Source organism: Labrus bergylta, chromosome 18, assembly GCF_963930695.1.
Source record: "Labrus bergylta chromosome 18, fLabBer1.1, whole genome shotgun sequence".
NCBI lineage: Eukaryota > Metazoa > Chordata > Actinopteri > Labriformes > Labridae > Labrus > Labrus bergylta.
The window spans coordinates 26,889,538-26,909,289 of record NC_089212.1 but is presented as its reverse complement, the minus strand read 5'-3'; the positions used below and the strand labels follow the sequence as shown (position 1 = coordinate 26,909,289).

General features: G+C 40.7%; 1 protein-coding gene across 2 annotated transcripts; it reads left to right on the top strand.

The window, feature by feature from the left end:
• Positions 1-471: 471 nt before the first annotated feature.
• On the top strand, positions 472-19,742 carry cdkn3 (cyclin dependent kinase inhibitor 3). Of its 2 annotated transcripts, none has more exons than XM_065947775.1 (8): positions 472-571; positions 17,444-17,589; positions 17,901-17,956; positions 18,041-18,085; positions 18,262-18,484; positions 18,802-18,833; positions 18,919-19,022; positions 19,414-19,742. In XM_065947775.1, the coding sequence occupies exons 2-8, from the start codon at positions 17,513-17,515 to the stop codon at positions 19,501-19,503; spliced, it is 627 nt and encodes a 208-aa protein (XP_065803847.1). In that variant the 5' UTR covers positions 472-571; positions 17,444-17,512; the 3' UTR covers positions 19,504-19,742. The 2 variants fall into 2 exon arrangements, with proteins under 2 accessions (XP_065803847.1, XP_065803848.1); XM_065947776.1 differs by having other exon boundaries at positions 557-658.
• Positions 19,743-19,752: the final 10 nt, after the last annotated feature.

The following is a 19,752-nucleotide window of genomic DNA, read 5'->3' as shown; positions in this document are numbered from 1 at the left end:
CATTTAATTTAAACAAAATAAATACAACGTAAGAAGATGAATCTGAAACTAGAATGACAAAAATAGCGATTATATTTTATATGAAAATAAAGTCATAAATAACTGAGATTCAGGTGAATAACGCGTTGGAATAAGTTTATTAACGGGTCATATTTATTTAAAATCATTAATAAATTAAGTTAAGCGCTCTGATGTTTGTAATAAAACGTGAATAATGTAAATAAAAGTGTGAATGATTTACACACATTTACATGGACATATAGTTTAATAAATATGATCATGTATGAAGAAAACAGTATAAACCTTTAATATCAACATTAAACTTCTAATCTTTACAAAATTAACATTCATTTATCATTTTCAGAAACTTAAAAGATGTCGTCTTTGATTTTCTCCTTAACCCCGCCCGTGCAAACAGCCTGTTAGTGCAAAACGATCCACCCCACCCACACGCATGCGTAGTTTCTAATGAAGGGCGTGGTTTAGGGTTTGGACTTAAATGTGATTGGCTGCTGTCTGTCAATAGTTTTTAAATCGAAGAAGCAGCCGGAGCTGTCAGAGGATCGTGACGGTGAGAAGGAAGAAAACACGAAAAAAGATTCAAATAAATAAAATATTTAAGTTTTAATTATCAGATGATTGTTCGTTTCCGGTAAAGGTAAAGATACGATTTGATTAAACGTCTTCTGACGACGTGTTAACGAGAAATGGCTAACGTTAGCATGCTTAAGGTGCAATTACCTATTAGCAACAACAAGACTGACTGTAGTGTGTTTCATAGTTTACAGGTCAGTCTGACTGTAGTGTTTCATAGTGTACAGGTCAGTCTGACTGTAGTGTGTTTCATAGTGTACAGGTCAGTCTGACTGTAGTGTGTTTCATAGTGTACAGGTCAGTCTGACTGTAGTGTGTTTCATAGTTTATAGGTCAGTCTGACTGTAGTGTGTTTCATAGTTTATAGGTCAGTCTGACTGTAGTGTGTTTCATAGTTTATAGGTCAGTCTGACTGTAGTGTTTCATAGTTTACAGGTCAGTCTGACTGTAGTGTGTTTCATAGTGTACAGGTCAGTCTGACTGTAGTGTGTTTCATAGTGTACAGGTCAGTCTGACTGTAGTGTGTTTCATAGTGTACAGGTCAGTCTGACTGTAGTGTGTTTCATAGTTTATAGGTCAGTCTGACTGTAGTGTGTTTCATAGTTTATAGGTCAGTCTGACTGTAGTGTTTCATAGTTTACAGGTCAGTCTGACTGTAGTGTGTCTCATAGTGTATAGGTCAGTCTGACTGTAGTGTGTTTCATAGTTTATAGGTCAGTCTGACTGTAGTGTTTCATAGTTTACAGGTCAGTCTGACTGTAGTGTGTTTCATAGTTTATAGGTCAGTCTGACTGTAGTGTGTTTCATAGTGTACAGGTCAGTCTGACTGTAGTGTGTTTCATAGTGTACAGGTCAGTCTGACTGTAGTGTGTTTCATAGTTTATAGGTCAGTCTGACTGTAGTGTTTCATAGTTTAAAGGTCAGTCTGACTGTAGTGTTTCATAGTGTACAGGTCAGTCTGACTGTAGTGTTTCATAGTTTACAGGTCAGTCTGACTGTAGTGTGTTTCATAGTTTATAGGTCAGTCTGACTGTAGTGTGTTTCATAGTGTACAGCTCAGTCTGACTGTAGTGTGTTTCATAGTTTACAGGTCAGTCTGACTGTAGTGTTTCATAGTTTACAGGTCAGTCTGACTGTAGTGTGTTTCATAGTTTACAGGTCAGTCTGACTGTAGTGTGTTTCATAGTTTACAGGTCAGTCTGACTGTAGTGTGTTTCATAGTTTACAGGTCAGTCTGACTGTAGTGTGTTTCATAGTTTACAGGTCAGTCTGACTGTAGTGTGTTTCATAGTTTATAGGTCAGTCTGACTGTAGTGTGTTTCATAGTGTACAGGTCAGTCTGACTGTAATGTGTTTCATAGTGTACAGGTCAGTCTGACTGTAGTGTGTTTCATAGTTTATAGGTCAGTCTGACTGTAGTGTGTTTCATAGTGTACAGGTCAGTCTGACTGTAGTGTGTTTCATAGTGTACAGGTCAGTCTGACTGTAGTGTGTTTCATAGTTTATAGGTCAGTCTGACTGTAGTGTGTTTCATAGTGTACATGTCAGTCTGACTGTAGTGTGTTTCATAGTTTACAGGTCAGTCTGACTGTAGTGTGTTTCATAGTTTATAGGTCAGTCTGACTGTAGTGTGTTTCATAGTTTACAGGTCAGTCTGACTGTAGTGTGTTTCATAGTTTACAGGTCAGTCTAACAGTAATGTGTTTCATAGTTTACAGGTCAGTCTAACAGTAATGTGTTTCATAGTGTACAGGTCAGTCTGACTGTAGTGTGTTTCATAGTGTACAGGTCAGTCTGACTGTAGTGTGTTTCATAGTTTACAGGTCAGTCTGACTGTAGTGTGTTTCATAGTGTACAGGTCAGTCTGACTGTAGTGTGTTTCATAGTGTACAGGTCAGTCTGACTGTAGTGTGTTTCATAGTTTACAGGTCAGTCTAACAGTAATGTGTTTCATAGTGTACAGGTCAGTCTGACTGTAGTGTGTTTCATAGTGTACAGGTCAGTCTGACTGTAGTGTGTTTCATAGTTTACAGGTCAGTCTGACTGTAGTGTGTTTCATAGTTTATAGGTCAGTCTGACTGTAGTGTGTTTCATAGTGTACAGGTCAGTCTGACTGTAGTGTGTTTCATAGTTTACAGGTCAGTCTGACTGTAGTGTGTTTCATAGTTTATAGGTCAGTCTGACTGTAGTGTGTTTCATAGTGTACAGGTCAGACTGACTGTAGTGTGTTTCATAGTTTACAGGTCAGTCTGACTGTAGTGTTTCATAGTTTACAGGTCAGTCTGACTGTAGTGTGTTTCATAGTTTACAGGTCAGTCTGACTGTAGTGTGTTTCATAGTTTACAGGTCAGTCTAACAGTAATGTGTTTCATAGTGTACAGGTCAGTCTGACTGTAGTGTGTTTCATAGTTTACAGGTCAGTCTGACTGTAGTGTGTTTCATAGTGTACAGGTCAGTCTGACTGTAGTGTGTCTCATAGTGTACAGGTCAGTCTGACTGTAGTGTGTTTCATAGTTTATAGGTCAGTCTGACTGTAGTGTGTTTCATAGTGTACAGGTCAGTCTGACTGTAGTGTGTTTCATAGTGTACAGGTCAGTCTGACTGTAGTGTGTTTCATAGTTTATAGGTCAGTCTGACTGTAGTGTGTTTCATAGTGTACAGGTCAGTCTGACTGTAGTGTGTTTCATAGTGTACAGGTCAGTCTGACTGTAGTGTGTTTCATAGTTTACAGGTCAGTCTGACTGTAGTGTGTTTCATAGTGTACAGGTCAGTCTGACTGTAGTGTGTTTCATAGTTTACAGGTCAGTCTGACTGTAGTGTGTTTCATAGTTTACAGGTCAGTCTGACTGTAATGTGTTTCATAGTTTACAGGTCAGTCTGACTGTAGTGTGTTTCATAGTTTACAGGTCAGTCTGACTGTAGTGTTTCATAGTGTACAGGTCAGTCTGACTGTAGTGTTTCATAGTGTACAGGTCAGTCTGACTGTAGTGTGTTTCATAGTTTATAGGTCAGTCTGACTGTAGTGTGTTTCATAGTGTACAGGTCAGTCTGACTGTAGTGTGTTTCATAGTTTACAGGTCAGTCTGACTGTAGTGTGTTTCATAGTTTATAGGTCAGTCTGACTGTAGTGTGTTTCATAGTGTACAGGTCAGTCTGACTGTAGTGTGTTTCATAGTTTACAGGTCAGTCTGACTGTAGTGTTTCATAGTTTACAGGTCAGTCTGACTGTAGTGTGTTTCATAGTTTATAGGTCAGTCTGACTGTAGTGTGTTTCATAGTGTACAGGTCAGTCTGACTGTAGTGTGTTTCATAGTTTACAGGTCAGTCTGACTGTAGTGTGTTTCATAGTTTACAGGTCAGTCTGACTGTAGTGTGTTTCATAGTTTACAGGTCAGTCTGACTGTAGTGTGTTTCATAGTTTATAGGTCAGTCTGACTGTAGTGTGTTTCATAGTGTACAGGTCAGACTGACTGTAGTGTGTTTCATAGTTTACAGGTCAGTCTGACTGTAGTGTTTCATAGTTTACAGGTCAGTCTGACTGTAGTGTGTTTCATAGTGTACAGGTCAGTCTGACTGTAGTGTGTTTCATAGTGTACAGGTCAGTCTGACTGTAGTGTGTTTCATAGTTTACAGGTCAGTCTGACTGTAGTGTGTTTCATAGTGTACAGGTCAGTCTGACTGTAGTGTGTTTCATAGTGTACAGGTCAGTCTGACTGTAGTGTGTTTCATAGTTTACAGGTCAGTCTAACAGTAATGTGTTTCATAGTGTACAGGTCAGTCTGACTGTAGTGTGTTTCATAGTGTACAGGTCAGTCTGACTGTAGTGTGTTTCATAGTTTACAGGTCAGTCTGACTGTAGTGTGTTTCATAGTTTATAGGTCAGTCTGACTGTAGTGTGTTTCATAGTGTACAGGTCAGTCTGACTGTAGTGTGTTTCATAGTTTACAGGTCAGTCTGACTGTAGTGTGTTTCATAGTTTATAGGTCAGTCTGACTGTAGTGTGTTTCATAGTGTACAGGTCAGACTGACTGTAGTGTGTTTCATAGTTTACAGGTCAGTCTGACTGTAGTGTTTCATAGTTTACAGGTCAGTCTGACTGTAGTGTGTTTCATAGTTTACAGGTCAGTCTGACTGTAGTGTGTTTCATAGTTTACAGGTCAGTCTAACAGTAATGTGTTTCATAGTGTACAGGTCAGTCTGACTGTAGTGTGTTTCATAGTTTACAGGTCAGTCTGACTGTAGTGTGTTTCATAGTGTACAGGTCAGTCTGACTGTAGTGTGTCTCATAGTGTACAGGTCAGTCTGACTGTAGTGTGTTTCATAGTTTATAGGTCAGTCTGACTGTAGTGTGTTTCATAGTGTACAGGTCAGTCTGACTGTAGTGTGTTTCATAGTGTACAGGTCAGTCTGACTGTAGTGTGTTTCATAGTTTATAGGTCAGTCTGACTGTAGTGTGTTTCATAGTGTACAGGTCAGTCTGACTGTAGTGTGTTTCATAGTGTACAGGTCAGTCTGACTGTAGTGTGTTTCATAGTTTACAGGTCAGTCTGACTGTAGTGTGTTTCATAGTGTACAGGTCAGTCTGACTGTAGTGTGTTTCATAGTGTATAGGTCAGTCTGACTGTAGTGTGTTTCATAGTGTACAGGTCAGTCTGACTGTAATGTGTTTCATAGTGTACAGGTCAGTCTGACTGTAGTGTGTTTCATAGTGTACAGGTCAGTCTGACTGTAGTGTGTTTCATAGTTTATAGGTCAGTCTGACTGTAGTGTGTTTCATAGTGTATAGGTCAGTCTGACTGTAGTGTGTTTCATAGTTTACAGGTCAGTCTGACTGTAGTGTGTTTCATAGTGTACAGGTCAGTCTGACTGTAGTGTGTTTCATAGTTTACAGGTCAGTCTGACTGTAGTGTGTTTCATAGTTTACAGGTCAGTCTGACTGTAGTGTGTTTCATAGTTTATAGGTCAGTCTGACTGTAGTGTTTTTCATAGTGTACAGGTCAGTCTGACTGTAGTGTGTTTCATAGTTTATAGGTCAGTCTGACTGTAATGTGTTTCATAGTTTACAGGTCAGTCTGACTGTAGTGTGTTTCATAGTTTACAGGTCAGTCTGACTGTAGTGTGTTTCATAGTTTACAGGTCAGTCTGACTGTAGTGTGTTTCATAGTTTACAGGTCAGTCTGACTGTAGTGTGTTTCATAGTTTATAGGTCAGTCTGACTGTAGTGTGTTTCATAGTGTACAGGTCAGTCTGACTGTAATGTGTTTCATAGTGTACAGGTCAGTCTGACTGTAGTGTGTTTCATAGTTTATAGGTCAGTCTGACTGTAGTGTGTTTCATAGTGTACAGGTCAGTCTGACTGTAGTGTGTTTCATAGTGTACAGGTCAGTCTGACTGTAGTGTGTTTCATAGTTTATAGGTCAGTCTGACTGTAGTGTGTTTCATAGTGTACATGTCAGTCTGACTGTAGTGTGTTTCATAGTTTACAGGTCAGTCTGACTGTAGTGTGTTTCATAGTTTATAGGTCAGTCTGACTGTAGTGTGTTTCATAGTTTACAGGTCAGTCTGACTGTAGTGTGTTTCATAGTTTACAGGTCAGTCTAACAGTAATGTGTTTCATAGTTTACAGGTCAGTCTAACAGTAATGTGTTTCATAGTGTACAGGTCAGTCTGACTGTAGTGTGTTTCATAGTGTACAGGTCAGTCTGACTGTAGTGTGTTTCATAGTTTACAGGTCAGTCTGACTGTAGTGTGTTTCATAGTGTACAGGTCAGTCTGACTGTAGTGTGTTTCATAGTGTACAGGTCAGTCTGACTGTAGTGTGTTTCATAGTTTACAGGTCAGTCTAACAGTAATGTGTTTCATAGTGTACAGGTCAGTCTGACTGTAGTGTGTTTCATAGTGTACAGGTCAGTCTGACTGTAGTGTGTTTCATAGTTTACAGGTCAGTCTGACTGTAGTGTGTTTCATAGTTTATAGGTCAGTCTGACTGTAGTGTGTTTCATAGTGTACAGGTCAGTCTGACTGTAGTGTGTTTCATAGTTTACAGGTCAGTCTGACTGTAGTGTGTTTCATAGTTTATAGGTCAGTCTGACTGTAGTGTGTTTCATAGTGTACAGGTCAGACTGACTGTAGTGTGTTTCATAGTTTACAGGTCAGTCTGACTGTAGTGTTTCATAGTTTACAGGTCAGTCTGACTGTAGTGTGTTTCATAGTTTACAGGTCAGTCTGACTGTAGTGTGTTTCATAGTTTACAGGTCAGTCTAACAGTAATGTGTTTCATAGTGTACAGGTCAGTCTGACTGTAGTGTGTTTCATAGTTTACAGGTCAGTCTGACTGTAGTGTGTTTCATAGTGTACAGGTCAGTCTGACTGTAGTGTGTCTCATAGTGTACAGGTCAGTCTGACTGTAGTGTGTTTCATAGTTTATAGGTCAGTCTGACTGTAGTGTGTTTCATAGTGTACAGGTCAGTCTGACTGTAGTGTGTTTCATAGTGTACAGGTCAGTCTGACTGTAGTGTGTTTCATAGTTTATAGGTCAGTCTGACTGTAGTGTGTTTCATAGTGTACAGGTCAGTCTGACTGTAGTGTGTTTCATAGTGTACAGGTCAGTCTGACTGTAGTGTGTTTCATAGTTTACAGGTCAGTCTGACTGTAGTGTGTTTCATAGTGTACAGGTCAGTCTGACTGTAGTGTGTTTCATAGTTTACAGGTCAGTCTGACTGTAGTGTGTTTCATAGTTTACAGGTCAGTCTGACTGTAATGTGTTTCATAGTTTACAGGTCAGTCTGACTGTAGTGTGTTTCATAGTTTACAGGTCAGTCTGACTGTAGTGTTTCATAGTGTACAGGTCAGTCTGACTGTAGTGTTTCATAGTGTACAGGTCAGTCTGACTGTAGTGTGTTTCATAGTTTATAGGTCAGTCTGACTGTAGTGTGTTTCATAGTGTACAGGTCAGTCTGACTGTAGTGTGTTTCATAGTTTACAGGTCAGTCTGACTGTAGTGTGTTTCATAGTTTATAGGTCAGTCTGACTGTAGTGTGTTTCATAGTGTACAGGTCAGTCTGACTGTAGTGTGTTTCATAGTTTACAGGTCAGTCTGACTGTAGTGTTTCATAGTTTACAGGTCAGTCTGACTGTAGTGTGTTTCATAGTTTATAGGTCAGTCTGACTGTAGTGTGTTTCATAGTGTACAGGTCAGTCTGACTGTAGTGTGTTTCATAGTTTACAGGTCAGTCTGACTGTAGTGTGTTTCATAGTTTACAGGTCAGTCTGACTGTAGTGTGTTTCATAGTTTACAGGTCAGTCTGACTGTAGTGTGTTTCATAGTTTATAGGTCAGTCTGACTGTAGTGTGTTTCATAGTGTACAGGTCAGACTGACTGTAGTGTGTTTCATAGTTTACAGGTCAGTCTGACTGTAGTGTTTCATAGTTTACAGGTCAGTCTGACTGTAGTGTGTTTCATAGTGTACAGGTCAGTCTGACTGTAGTGTGTTTCATAGTGTACAGGTCAGTCTGACTGTAGTGTGTTTCATAGTTTACAGGTCAGTCTGACTGTAGTGTGTTTCATAGTGTACAGGTCAGTCTGACTGTAGTGTGTTTCATAGTGTACAGGTCAGTCTGACTGTAGTGTGTTTCATAGTTTACAGGTCAGTCTAACAGTAATGTGTTTCATAGTGTACAGGTCAGTCTGACTGTAGTGTGTTTCATAGTGTACAGGTCAGTCTGACTGTAGTGTGTTTCATAGTTTACAGGTCAGTCTGACTGTAGTGTGTTTCATAGTTTATAGGTCAGTCTGACTGTAGTGTGTTTCATAGTGTACAGGTCAGTCTGACTGTAGTGTGTTTCATAGTTTACAGGTCAGTCTGACTGTAGTGTGTTTCATAGTTTATAGGTCAGTCTGACTGTAGTGTGTTTCATAGTGTACAGGTCAGACTGACTGTAGTGTGTTTCATAGTTTACAGGTCAGTCTGACTGTAGTGTTTCATAGTTTACAGGTCAGTCTGACTGTAGTGTGTTTCATAGTTTACAGGTCAGTCTGACTGTAGTGTGTTTCATAGTTTACAGGTCAGTCTAACAGTAATGTGTTTCATAGTGTACAGGTCAGTCTGACTGTAGTGTGTTTCATAGTTTACAGGTCAGTCTGACTGTAGTGTGTTTCATAGTGTACAGGTCAGTCTGACTGTAGTGTGTCTCATAGTGTACAGGTCAGTCTGACTGTAGTGTGTTTCATAGTTTATAGGTCAGTCTGACTGTAGTGTGTTTCATAGTGTACAGGTCAGTCTGACTGTAGTGTGTTTCATAGTGTACAGGTCAGTCTGACTGTAGTGTGTTTCATAGTTTATAGGTCAGTCTGACTGTAGTGTGTTTCATAGTGTACAGGTCAGTCTGACTGTAGTGTGTTTCATAGTGTACAGGTCAGTCTGACTGTAGTGTGTTTCATAGTTTACAGGTCAGTCTGACTGTAGTGTGTTTCATAGTGTACAGGTCAGTCTGACTGTAGTGTGTTTCATAGTGTATAGGTCAGTCTGACTGTAGTGTGTTTCATAGTGTACAGGTCAGTCTGACTGTAATGTGTTTCATAGTGTACAGGTCAGTCTGACTGTAGTGTGTTTCATAGTGTACAGGTCAGTCTGACTGTAGTGTGTTTCATAGTTTATAGGTCAGTCTGACTGTAGTGTGTTTCATAGTGTATAGGTCAGTCTGACTGTAGTGTGTTTCATAGTTTACAGGTCAGTCTGACTGTAGTGTGTTTCATAGTGTACAGGTCAGTCTGACTGTAGTGTGTTTCATAGTTTACAGGTCAGTCTGACTGTAGTGTGTTTCATAGTTTACAGGTCAGTCTGACTGTAGTGTGTTTCATAGTTTATAGGTCAGTCTGACTGTAGTGTTTTTCATAGTGTACAGGTCAGTCTGACTGTAGTGTGTTTCATAGTTTATAGGTCAGTCTGACTGTAGTGTGTTTCATAGTGTACAGGTCAGTCTGACTGTAGTGTGTTTCATAGTGTACAGGTCAGTCTGACTGTAATGTATTTCATAGTTTATAGGTCAGTCTGACTGTAGTGTTTCATAGTTTACAGGTCAGTCTGACTGTAGTGTTTCATAGTTTATAGGTCAGTCTGACTGTAGTGTTTCATAGTTTACAGGTCAGTCTGACTGTAGTGTTTCATAGTTTACAGGTCAGTCTGACTGTAGTGTTTCATAGTGTACAGGTCAGTCTGACTGTAGTGTGTTTCATAGTTTACAGGTCAGTCTGACTGTAGTGTGTTTCATAGTGTACAGGTCAGTCTGACTGTAGTGTGTTTCATAGTTTACAGGTCAGTCTGACTGTAGTGTGTTTCATAGTGTACAGGTCAGTCTGACTGTAATGTGTTTCATAGTTTACAGGTCAGTCTGACTGTAGTGTGTTTCATAGTTTATAGGTCAGTCTGACTGTAGTGTGTTTCATAGTTTACAGGTCAGTCTGACTGTAATGTGTTTCATAGTTTACAGGTCAGTCTGACTGTAGTGTGTTTCATAGTTTACAGGTCAGTCTGACTGTAATGTGTTTCATAGTTTACAGGTCAGTCTGACTGTAGTGTGTTTCATAGTTTACAGGTCAGTCTGACTGTAATGTGTTTCATAGTGTACAGGTCAGTCTGACTGTAGTGTTTCATAGTTTACAGGTCAGTCTGACTGTAGTGTGTTTCATAGTTTACAGGTCAGTCTGACTGTAATGTTTCATAGTTTACAGGTCAGTCTGACTGTAATGTGTTTCGTAGTTTACAGGTCAGTCTGACTGTAGTGTGTTTCATAGTGTACAGGTCAGTCTGACTGTAGTGTTTCATAGTTTACAGGTCAGTCTAACAGTAATGTGTTTCATAGTTTACAGGTCAGTCTGACTGTAGTGTGTTTCATAGTGTACAGGTCAGTCTGACTGTAGTGTTTCATAGTTTAAAGGTCAGTCTGACTGTAGTGTGTTTCATAGTTTACAGGTCAGTCTGACTGTAGTGTGTTTCATAGTGTACAGGTCAGTCTGACTGCAGTGTGTTTCATAGTTTCCAGGTCAGTCTGACTGTAGTGTGTTTCATAGTTTACAGGTCAGTCTGACTGTAGTGTGTTTCATAGTTTACAGGTCAGTCTGACTGTAGTGTTTCATAGTTTACAGGTCAGTCTGACTGTAATGTGTTTCATAGTGTACAGGTCAGTCTGACTGTAGTGTTTCATAGTTTACAGGTCAGTCTGACTCTAGTGTTTCATAGTTTACAGGTCAGTCTGACTGTAGTGTGTTTCATAGTTTACAGGTCAGTCTGACTGTAGTGTGTTTCATAGTTTACAGGTCAGTCTGACTGTAGTGTGTTTCATAGTGTACAGGTCAGTCTGACTGTAATGTGTTTCATAGTTTACAGGTCAGTCTGACTGTAGTGTGTTTCATAGTTTACAGGTCAGTCTGACTGTAGTGTGTTTCATAGTTTACAGGTCAGTCTGACTGTAATGTGTTTCATAGTTTACAGGTCAGTCTGACTGTAGTGTTTCATAGTGTACAGGTCAGTCTGACTGTAGTGTGTTTCATAGTTTACAGGTCAGTCTGACTGTAGTGTTTCATAGTTTACAGGTCAGTCTGACTGTAGTGTGTTTCATAGTGTATAGGTCAGTCTGACTGTAGTGTGTTTCATAGTGTACAGGTCAGTCTGACTGTAGTGTTTCATAGTTTACAGGTCAGTCTAACAGTAATGTGTTTCATAGTGTACAGGTCAGTCTGACTGTAGTGTGTTTCATAGTGTACAGGTCAGTCTGACTGTAGTGTTTCATAGTTTACAGGTCAGTCTGACTGTAGTGTGTTTCATAGTGTACAGGTCAGTCTGACTGTAGTGTGTTTCATAGTGTACAGGTCAGTCTGACTGTAGTGTTTCATAGTTTAAAGGTTAGTCTGACTGTAGTGTGTTTCATAGTGTACAGGTCAGTCTGACTGTAGTGTGTTTCATAGTTTACAGGTCAGTCTGACTGTAATGTGTTTCATAGTTTACAGGTCAGTCTGACTGTAGTGTGTTTCATAGTTTACAGGTCAGTCTGACTGTAGTGTTTCATAGTGTACAGGTCAGTCTGACTGTAGTGTGTTTCATAGTGTATAGGTCAGTCTGACTGTAGTGTGTTTCATAGTTTACAGGTCAGTCTGACTGTAGTGTGTTTCATAGTTTATAGGTCAGTCTGACTGTAGTGTGTTTCATAGTGTACAGGTCAGTCTGACTGTAATGTGTTTCATAGTGTACAGGTCAGTCTGACTGTAGTGTGTTTCATAGTGTACAGGTCAGTCTGACTGTAGTGTGTTTCATAGTTTATAGGTCAGTCTGACTGTAGTGTGTTTCATAGTGTACAGGTCAGTCTGACTGTAGTGTGTTTCATAGTTTACAGGTCAGTCTGACTGTAGTGTGTTTCATAGTGTACAGGTCAGTCTGACTGTAGTGTGTTTCATAGTTTACAGGTCAGTCTGACTGTAGTGTGTTTCATAGTTTACAGGTCAGTCTGACTGTAGTGTGTTTCATAGTTTATAGGTCAGTCTGACTGTAGTGTTTTTCATAGTGTACAGGTCAGTCTGACTGTAGTGTGTTTCATAGTTTATAGGTCAGTCTGACTGTAGTGTGTTTCATAGTGTACAGGTCAGTCTGACTGTAGTGTGTTTCATAGTGTACAGGTCAGTCTGACTGTAATGTATTTCATAGTTTATAGGTCAGTCTGACTGTAGTGTTTCATAGTTTACAGGTCAGTCTGACTGTAGTGTTTCATAGTTTATAGGTCAGTCTGACTGTAGTGTTTCATAGTTTACAGGTCAGTCTGACTGTAGTGTTTCATAGTTTACAGGTCAGTCTGACTGTAGTGTTTCATAGTGTACAGGTCAGTCTGACTGTAGTGTGTTTCATAGTTTACAGGTCAGTCTGACTGTAGTGTGTTTCATAGTGTACAGGTCAGTCTGACTGTAGTGTGTTTCATAGTTTACAGGTCAGTCTGACTGTAGTGTGTTTCATAGTGTACAGGTCAGTCTGACTGTAATGTGTTTCATAGTTTACAGGTCAGTCTGACTGTAGTGTGTTTCATAGTTTATAGGTCAGTCTGACTGTAGTGTGTTTCATAGTTTACAGGTCAGTCTGACTGTAATGTGTTTCATAGTTTACAGGTCAGTCTGACTGTAGTGTGTTTCATAGTTTACAGGTCAGTCTGACTGTAATGTGTTTCATAGTTTACAGGTCAGTCTGACTGTAGTGTGTTTCATAGTTTACAGGTCAGTCTGACTGTAATGTGTTTCATAGTGTACAGGTCAGTCTGACTGTAGTGTTTCATAGTTTACAGGTCAGTCTGACTGTAGTGTGTTTCATAGTTTACAGGTCAGTCTGACTGTAATGTTTCATAGTTTACAGGTCAGTCTGACTGTAATGTGTTTCGTAGTTTACAGGTCAGTCTGACTGTAGTGTGTTTCATAGTGTACAGGTCAGTCTGACTGTAGTGTTTCATAGTTTACAGGTCAGTCTAACAGTAATGTGTTTCATAGTTTACAGGTCAGTCTGACTGTAGTGTGTTTCATAGTGTACAGGTCAGTCTGACTGTAGTGTTTCATAGTTTAAAGGTCAGTCTGACTGTAGTGTGTTTCATAGTTTACAGGTCAGTCTGACTGTAGTGTGTTTCATAGTGTACAGGTCAGTCTGACTGCAGTGTGTTTCATAGTTTCCAGGTCAGTCTGACTGTAGTGTGTTTCATAGTTTACAGGTCAGTCTGACTGTAGTGTGTTTCATAGTTTACAGGTCAGTCTGACTGTAGTGTTTCATAGTTTACAGGTCAGTCTGACTGTAATGTGTTTCATAGTGTACAGGTCAGTCTGACTGTAGTGTTTCATAGTTTACAGGTCAGTCTGACTCTAGTGTTTCATAGTTTACAGGTCAGTCTGACTGTAGTGTGTTTCATAGTTTACAGGTCAGTCTGACTGTAGTGTGTTTCATAGTTTACAGGTCAGTCTGACTGTAGTGTGTTTCATAGTGTACAGGTCAGTCTGACTGTAATGTGTTTCATAGTTTACAGGTCAGTCTGACTGTAGTGTGTTTCATAGTTTACAGGTCAGTCTGACTGTAGTGTGTTTCATAGTTTACAGGTCAGTCTGACTGTAATGTGTTTCATAGTTTACAGGTCAGTCTGACTGTAGTGTTTCATAGTGTACAGGTCAGTCTGACTGTAGTGTGTTTCATAGTTTACAGGTCAGTCTGACTGTAGTGTTTCATAGTTTACAGGTCAGTCTGACTGTAGTGTGTTTCATAGTGTATAGGTCAGTCTGACTGTAGTGTGTTTCATAGTGTACAGGTCAGTCTGACTGTAGTGTTTCATAGTTTACAGGTCAGTCTAACAGTAATGTGTTTCATAGTGTACAGGTCAGTCTGACTGTAGTGTGTTTCATAGTGTACAGGTCAGTCTGACTGTAGTGTTTCATAGTTTACAGGTCAGTCTGACTGTAGTGTGTTTCATAGTGTACAGGTCAGTCTGACTGTAGTGTGTTTCATAGTGTACAGGTCAGTCTGACTGTAGTGTTTCATAGTGTACAGGTCAGTCTGACTGTAGTGTGTTTCATAGTGTACAGGTCAGTCTGACTGTAGTGTGTTTCATAGTTTACAGGTCAGTCTGACTGTAGTGTGTTTCATAGTGTACAGGTCAGTCTGACTGTAGTGTGTTTCATAGTGTACAGGTCAGTCTGACTGTAGTGTTTCATAGTTTAAAGGTTAGTCTGACTGTAGTGTGTTTCATAGTGTACAGGTCAGTCTGACTGTAGTGTGTTTCATAGTTTACAGGTCAGTCTGACTGTAATGTGTTTCATAGTTTACAGGTCAGTCTGACTGTAGTGTGTTTCATAGTTTACAGGTCAGTCTGACTGTAGTGTTTCATAGTGTACAGGTCAGTCTGACTGTAGTGTGTTTCATAGTGTATAGGTCAGTCTGACTGTAGTGTGTTTCATAGTTTACAGGTCAGTCTGACTGTAGTGTGTTTCATAGTTTATAGGTCAGTCTGACTGTAGTGTGTTTCATAGTGTACAGGTCAGTCTGACTGTAATGTGTTTCATAGTGTACAGGTCAGTCTGACTGTAGTGTGTTTCATAGTGTACAGGTCAGTCTGACTGTAGTGTGTTTCATAGTTTATAGGTCAGTCTGACTGTAGTGTGTTTCATAGTGTACAGGTCAGTCTGACTGTAGTGTGTTTCATAGTTTACAGGTCAGTCTGACTGTAGTGTGTTTCATAGTGTACAGGTCAGTCTGACTGTAGTGTGTTTCATAGTTTACAGGTCAGTCTGACTGTAGTGTGTTTCATAGTTTACAGGTCAGTCTGACTGTAGTGTGTTTCATAGTTTATAGGTCAGTCTGACTGTAGTGTTTTTCATAGTGTACAGGTCAGTCTGACTGTAGTGTGTTTCATAGTTTATAGGTCAGTCTGACTGTAGTGTGTTTCATAGTGTACAGGTCAGTCTGACTGTAGTGTGTTTCATAGTGTACAGGTCAGTCTGACTGTAATGTATTTCATAGTTTATAGGTCAGTCTGACTGTAGTGTTTCATAGTTTACAGGTCAGTCTGACTGTAGTGTTTCATAGTTTATAGGTCAGTCTGACTGTAGTGTTTCATAGTTTACAGGTCAGTCTGACTGTAGTGTTTCATAGTTTACAGGTCAGTCTGACTGTAGTGTTTCATAGTGTACAGGTCAGTCTGACTGTAGTGTGTTTCATAGTTTACAGGTCAGTCTGACTGTAGTGTGTTTCATAGTGTACAGGTCAGTCTGACTGTAGTGTGTTTCATAGTTTACAGGTCAGTCTGACTGTAGTGTGTTTCATAGTGTACAGGTCAGTCTGACTGTAATGTGTTTCATAGTTTACAGGTCAGTCTGACTGTAGTGTGTTTCATAGTTTATAGGTCAGTCTGACTGTAGTGTGTTTCATAGTTTACAGGTCAGTCTGACTGTAATGTGTTTCATAGTTTACAGGTCAGTCTGACTGTAGTGTGTTTCATAGTTTACAGGTCAGTCTGACTGTAATGTGTTTCATAGTTTACAGGTCAGTCTGACTGTAGTGTGTTTCATAGTTTACAGGTCAGTCTGACTGTAATGTGTTTCATAGTGTACAGGTCAGTCTGACTGTAGTGTTTCATAGTTTACAGGTCAGTCTGACTGTAGTGTGTTTCATAGTTTACAGGTCAGTCTGACTGTAATGTTTCATAGTTTACAGGTCAGTCTGACTGTAATGTGTTTCGTAGTTTACAGGTCAGTCTGACTGTAGTGTGTTTCATAGTGTACAGGTCAGTCTGACTGTAGTGTTTCATAGTTTACAGGTCAGTCTAACAGTAATGTGTTTCATAGTTTACAGGTCAGTCTGACTGTAGTGTGTTTCATAGTGTACAGGTCAGTCTGACTGTAGTGTTTCATAGTTTAAAGGTCAGTCTGACTGTAGTGTGTTTCATAGTTTACAGGTCAGTCTGACTGTAGTGTGTTTCATAGTGTACAGGTCAGTCTGACTGCAGTGTGTTTCATAGTTTCCAGGTCAGTCTGACTGTAGTGTGTTTCATAGTTTACAGGTCAGTCTGACTGTAGTGTGTTTCATAGTTTACAGGTCAGTCTGACTGTAGTGTTTCATAGTTTACAGGTCAGTCTGACTGTAATGTGTTTCATAGTGTACAGGTCAGTCTGACTGTAGTGTTTCATAGTTTACAGGTCAGTCTGACTCTAGTGTTTCATAGTTTACAGGTCAGTCTGACTGTAGTGTGTTTCATAGTTTACAGGTCAGTCTGACTGTAGTGTGTTTCATAGTTTACAGGTCAGTCTGACTGTAGTGTGTTTCATAGTGTACAGGTCAGTCTGACTGTAATGTGTTTCATAGTTTACAGGTCAGTCTGACTGTAGTGTGTTTCATAGTTTACAGGTCAGTCTGACTGTAGTGTGTTTCATAGTTTACAGGTCAGTCTGACTGTAATGTGTTTCATAGTTTACAGGTCAGTCTGACTGTAGTGTTTCATAGTGTACAGGTCAGTCTGACTGTAGTGTGTTTCATAGTTTACAGGTCAGTCTGACTGTAGTGTTTCATAGTTTACAGGTCAGTCTGACTGTAGTGTGTTTCATAGTGTATAGGTCAGTCTGACTGTAGTGTGTTTCATAGTGTACAGGTCAGTCTGACTGTAGTGTTTCATAGTTTACAGGTCAGTCTAACAGTAATGTGTTTCATAGTGTACAGGTCAGTCTGACTGTAGTGTGTTTCATAGTGTACAGGTCAGTCTGACTGTAGTGTTTCATAGTTTACAGGTCAGTCTGACTGTAGTGTGTTTCATAGTGTACAGGTCAGTCTGACTGTAGTGTGTTTCATAGTGTACAGGTCAGTCTGACTGTAGTGTTTCATAGTGTACAGGTCAGTCTGACTGTAGTGTGTTTCATAGTGTACAGGTCAGTCTGACTGTAGTGTGTTTCATAGTTTACAGGTCAGTCTGACTGTAGTGTGTTTCATAGTGTACAGGTCAGTCTGACTGTAGTGTGTTTCATAGTGTACAGGTCAGTCTGACTGTAGTGTTTCATAGTTTAAAGGTTAGTCTGACTGTAGTGTGTTTCATAGTGTACAGGTCAGTCTGACTGTAGTGTTTCATAGTGTACAGGTCAGTCTGACTGTAGTGTGTTTCATAGTTTACAGGTCAGTCTGACTGTAATGTGTTTCATAGTTTACAGGTCAGTCTGACTGTAGTGTTTCATAGTTTACAGGTCAGTCTGACTGTAATGTGTTTCATAGTTTACAGGTCAGTCTGACTGTAGTGTGTTTCATAGTGTACAGGTCACGATTGGTCTGATCACATTGTGTCCGCTCGTCTCTTTCAGAAGAAGAAGAAGATCTACTTTATTAATCCTTTGAGGGGAAATTGAACTTCAGCGTGTTGTGTGGGCGCCATGAGAACAAATGAGTTTGACTCCTCTGAAGACGAGGAGGTCGGAGAAGAGCAGCTGACTCCCTTCAATGTCTCCTGGTCAGTCTCAACACACATCTGGTTTCCTTAGTCAAAAGTAAAACCTGGTCAGGGTGATGAAAGATGTGTTTCAGGATATGGAGGTTGTCGAGGCTTTTTGTCTGAAAAACTAAACAGGAAGTTAAAGGTGTGTGACATCATTAGTGCCGCTCTTCCTGCTGCTCAGATTGTTTCAAAGTTCTTATCATGTCAGCGCCCGTCACAGAGTACTTTTGTCTTCATCCTGTTCAGCAGGACACGGCTGAGAATCGCCGTCCATCTGTATATACAGTCAACTGTGTTCATGTGTGTTTGATTCTATTGGCTGTCAGGTTACCTCTGTCCATGGTGGAGTGCTCACAGTCTCTGGGGATTTGTGCTCTACCAGGTAAATACTTAATTTAACTCTTTGTGTCCTGATTTGTTCTGGATGGTCTGACTGACTGATGACCTTTTGTTCCTCTGACTTCAGGCTGTAAATACAAAGATATCCGCAGGAGTCTGGACAGAGATGTTGGTAAGACGATCATCTGACAAACAAAATACTTATGAAGAAATCACCATTAAGACATTCACAAGAATATGGACTTTTATTTTGAAATGCTTTTACTTCTCGTGTGTGAACGACACCTGAGGAGGAAACTTGTCACCTGATTCAGCAGTCGGTAACTTCGCTTTCTGTCTCGTTCTCAGAGGAGCTGCAGAATCAGGGCGTGCATGAGGTGTTTGTTTTCTGCACCAGAGGAGAACTTCATAAGTACCGGGTCCCCTCCCTGCTGGAGGTGTACGGTCAGCGAGGCTTCACCGTCCATCACTGGCCCTTTGCAGACGGAGACGCTCCTGAGCTGGAGCAGTGCTGCCACATCCTGGAGGAGCTGCAGGTCAGCCTGCAGAGCAACAGGAGGACTGTGATCCAGTGAGTGACTCCATCAGGTTCTTCTTGAAACAAAGGGTTAAACAAAGAGACAGAATGTGGACTTTCATTTTCTATTAGAGAAAGAAGATGAGTTTGTCTCTGCTTTGTTCCAACAAGTTAAAGCAGGATGTTCACAGTCTGAAGAAGCTTCATGTCAGGTTTAGAGCTCAGAGAGAGTTCTTATGTTCTGATATTAAAACATTTGTGAGACAGAAAGTCTCTTTCTCTCTTTAAACCTGTGTTCAGTGTCAGGCGTCTCTTTAGTGTGATGGTTTCCATGGAGACGCCTCGCTCACTTCTGCTCTCTCCTCCTCCAGCTGTTACGGCGGCCTCGGACGCTCCGGATTAAGTGAGTTTGATTCTTCTGTCCATCTTTTTTTGTCATGATCAAACTTCTCTTCACGTCTGATCTCGTGTTTTTTCTGCTGCTGCAGTCGCTGCGTGTTTGCTGCTTCAGCTCTCTCTGACCATGACGGCAAACAAAGCCATCGAAATCCTGCGGGAGCAGCGAGGAGGCGGAGCCATCCAGACTGTGAAGGTGACGGTTTACTCTTCTTCTGAAGTTTAAAGTTTCAGAAACCCAAAGTTCATCTCTCGTCTTTAATTACTAAACTAATGACGAGGAGCAGGGACCGCCCTCTCCCCTCCCTCTCTCCTCACTCCTCCCCCTCTCCTCACCCTCTCTCCTTTCCTCTCTCCTCACCCTCTCTCCTCACCCTCACTCCTCCTCCTCCTCCTCTCCCCTCACTCCTCCCCCTCACTCCTCCCCCTCTCCTCTCCTCTCCCTCTCTCCTCTCCTCCTCCTCTCTCCTCTCCCTCACTCCTCCCCCTCTCTCCTTTCCTCTCCCTCTCTCCTTCCCCTCTCTCCTCTCCAGCTTCAACAGCATCACTTCCTAACCTGTCATTAACAGTGATTTCCTGTTTGGCAGCAATACAACTTCCTGCACGAGTTTCGGGAGCGTTACGTGGCGTTTCAGGCGAGCAGAGCGGTTTCCACAGAGCGCTGCGTGTCTCGGTGATTGCTCGCCATCTTCAGATCATCAGCTGCAGAGAAAACCTTCTGTCCTCTGATCGCACTTTAACTTCTTCTGCTTTTAATCACAGACGTTCAGGAAGCTTCTCTTTGCTACTTCCTGTCCGTTACACGTAACGTTGTCTTTGTTTATAAATATAAACGTTTAGTTATGAATGTATTTCTCTTATTTGTCTCACAGGGTGTCGTTGTCTTCTGTGTGAAATAAACAATGATTAAACCTCCTGTGATTGGC

What these genes read in the sequence shown, in the direction of transcription:
- cdkn3 (XM_065947775.1), top strand. Translation starts at nt 17,513, where the DNA reads ATGAGAACAAATGAGTTTGACTCCTCTGAAGACGAGGAGGTCGGAGAA. An exon ending in ACTCCCTTCAATGTCTCCTG is followed by an intron (nt 17,590 to 17,900) that starts GTCAGTCTCAAC and finishes ATTGGCTGTCAG; the next exon opens with GTTACCTCTGTCCATGGTGG. An exon ending in CCTCGGACGCTCCGGATTAA is followed by an intron (nt 18,834 to 18,918) that starts GTGAGTTTGATT and finishes CTGCTGCTGCAG; the next exon opens with TCGCTGCGTGTTTGCTGCTT.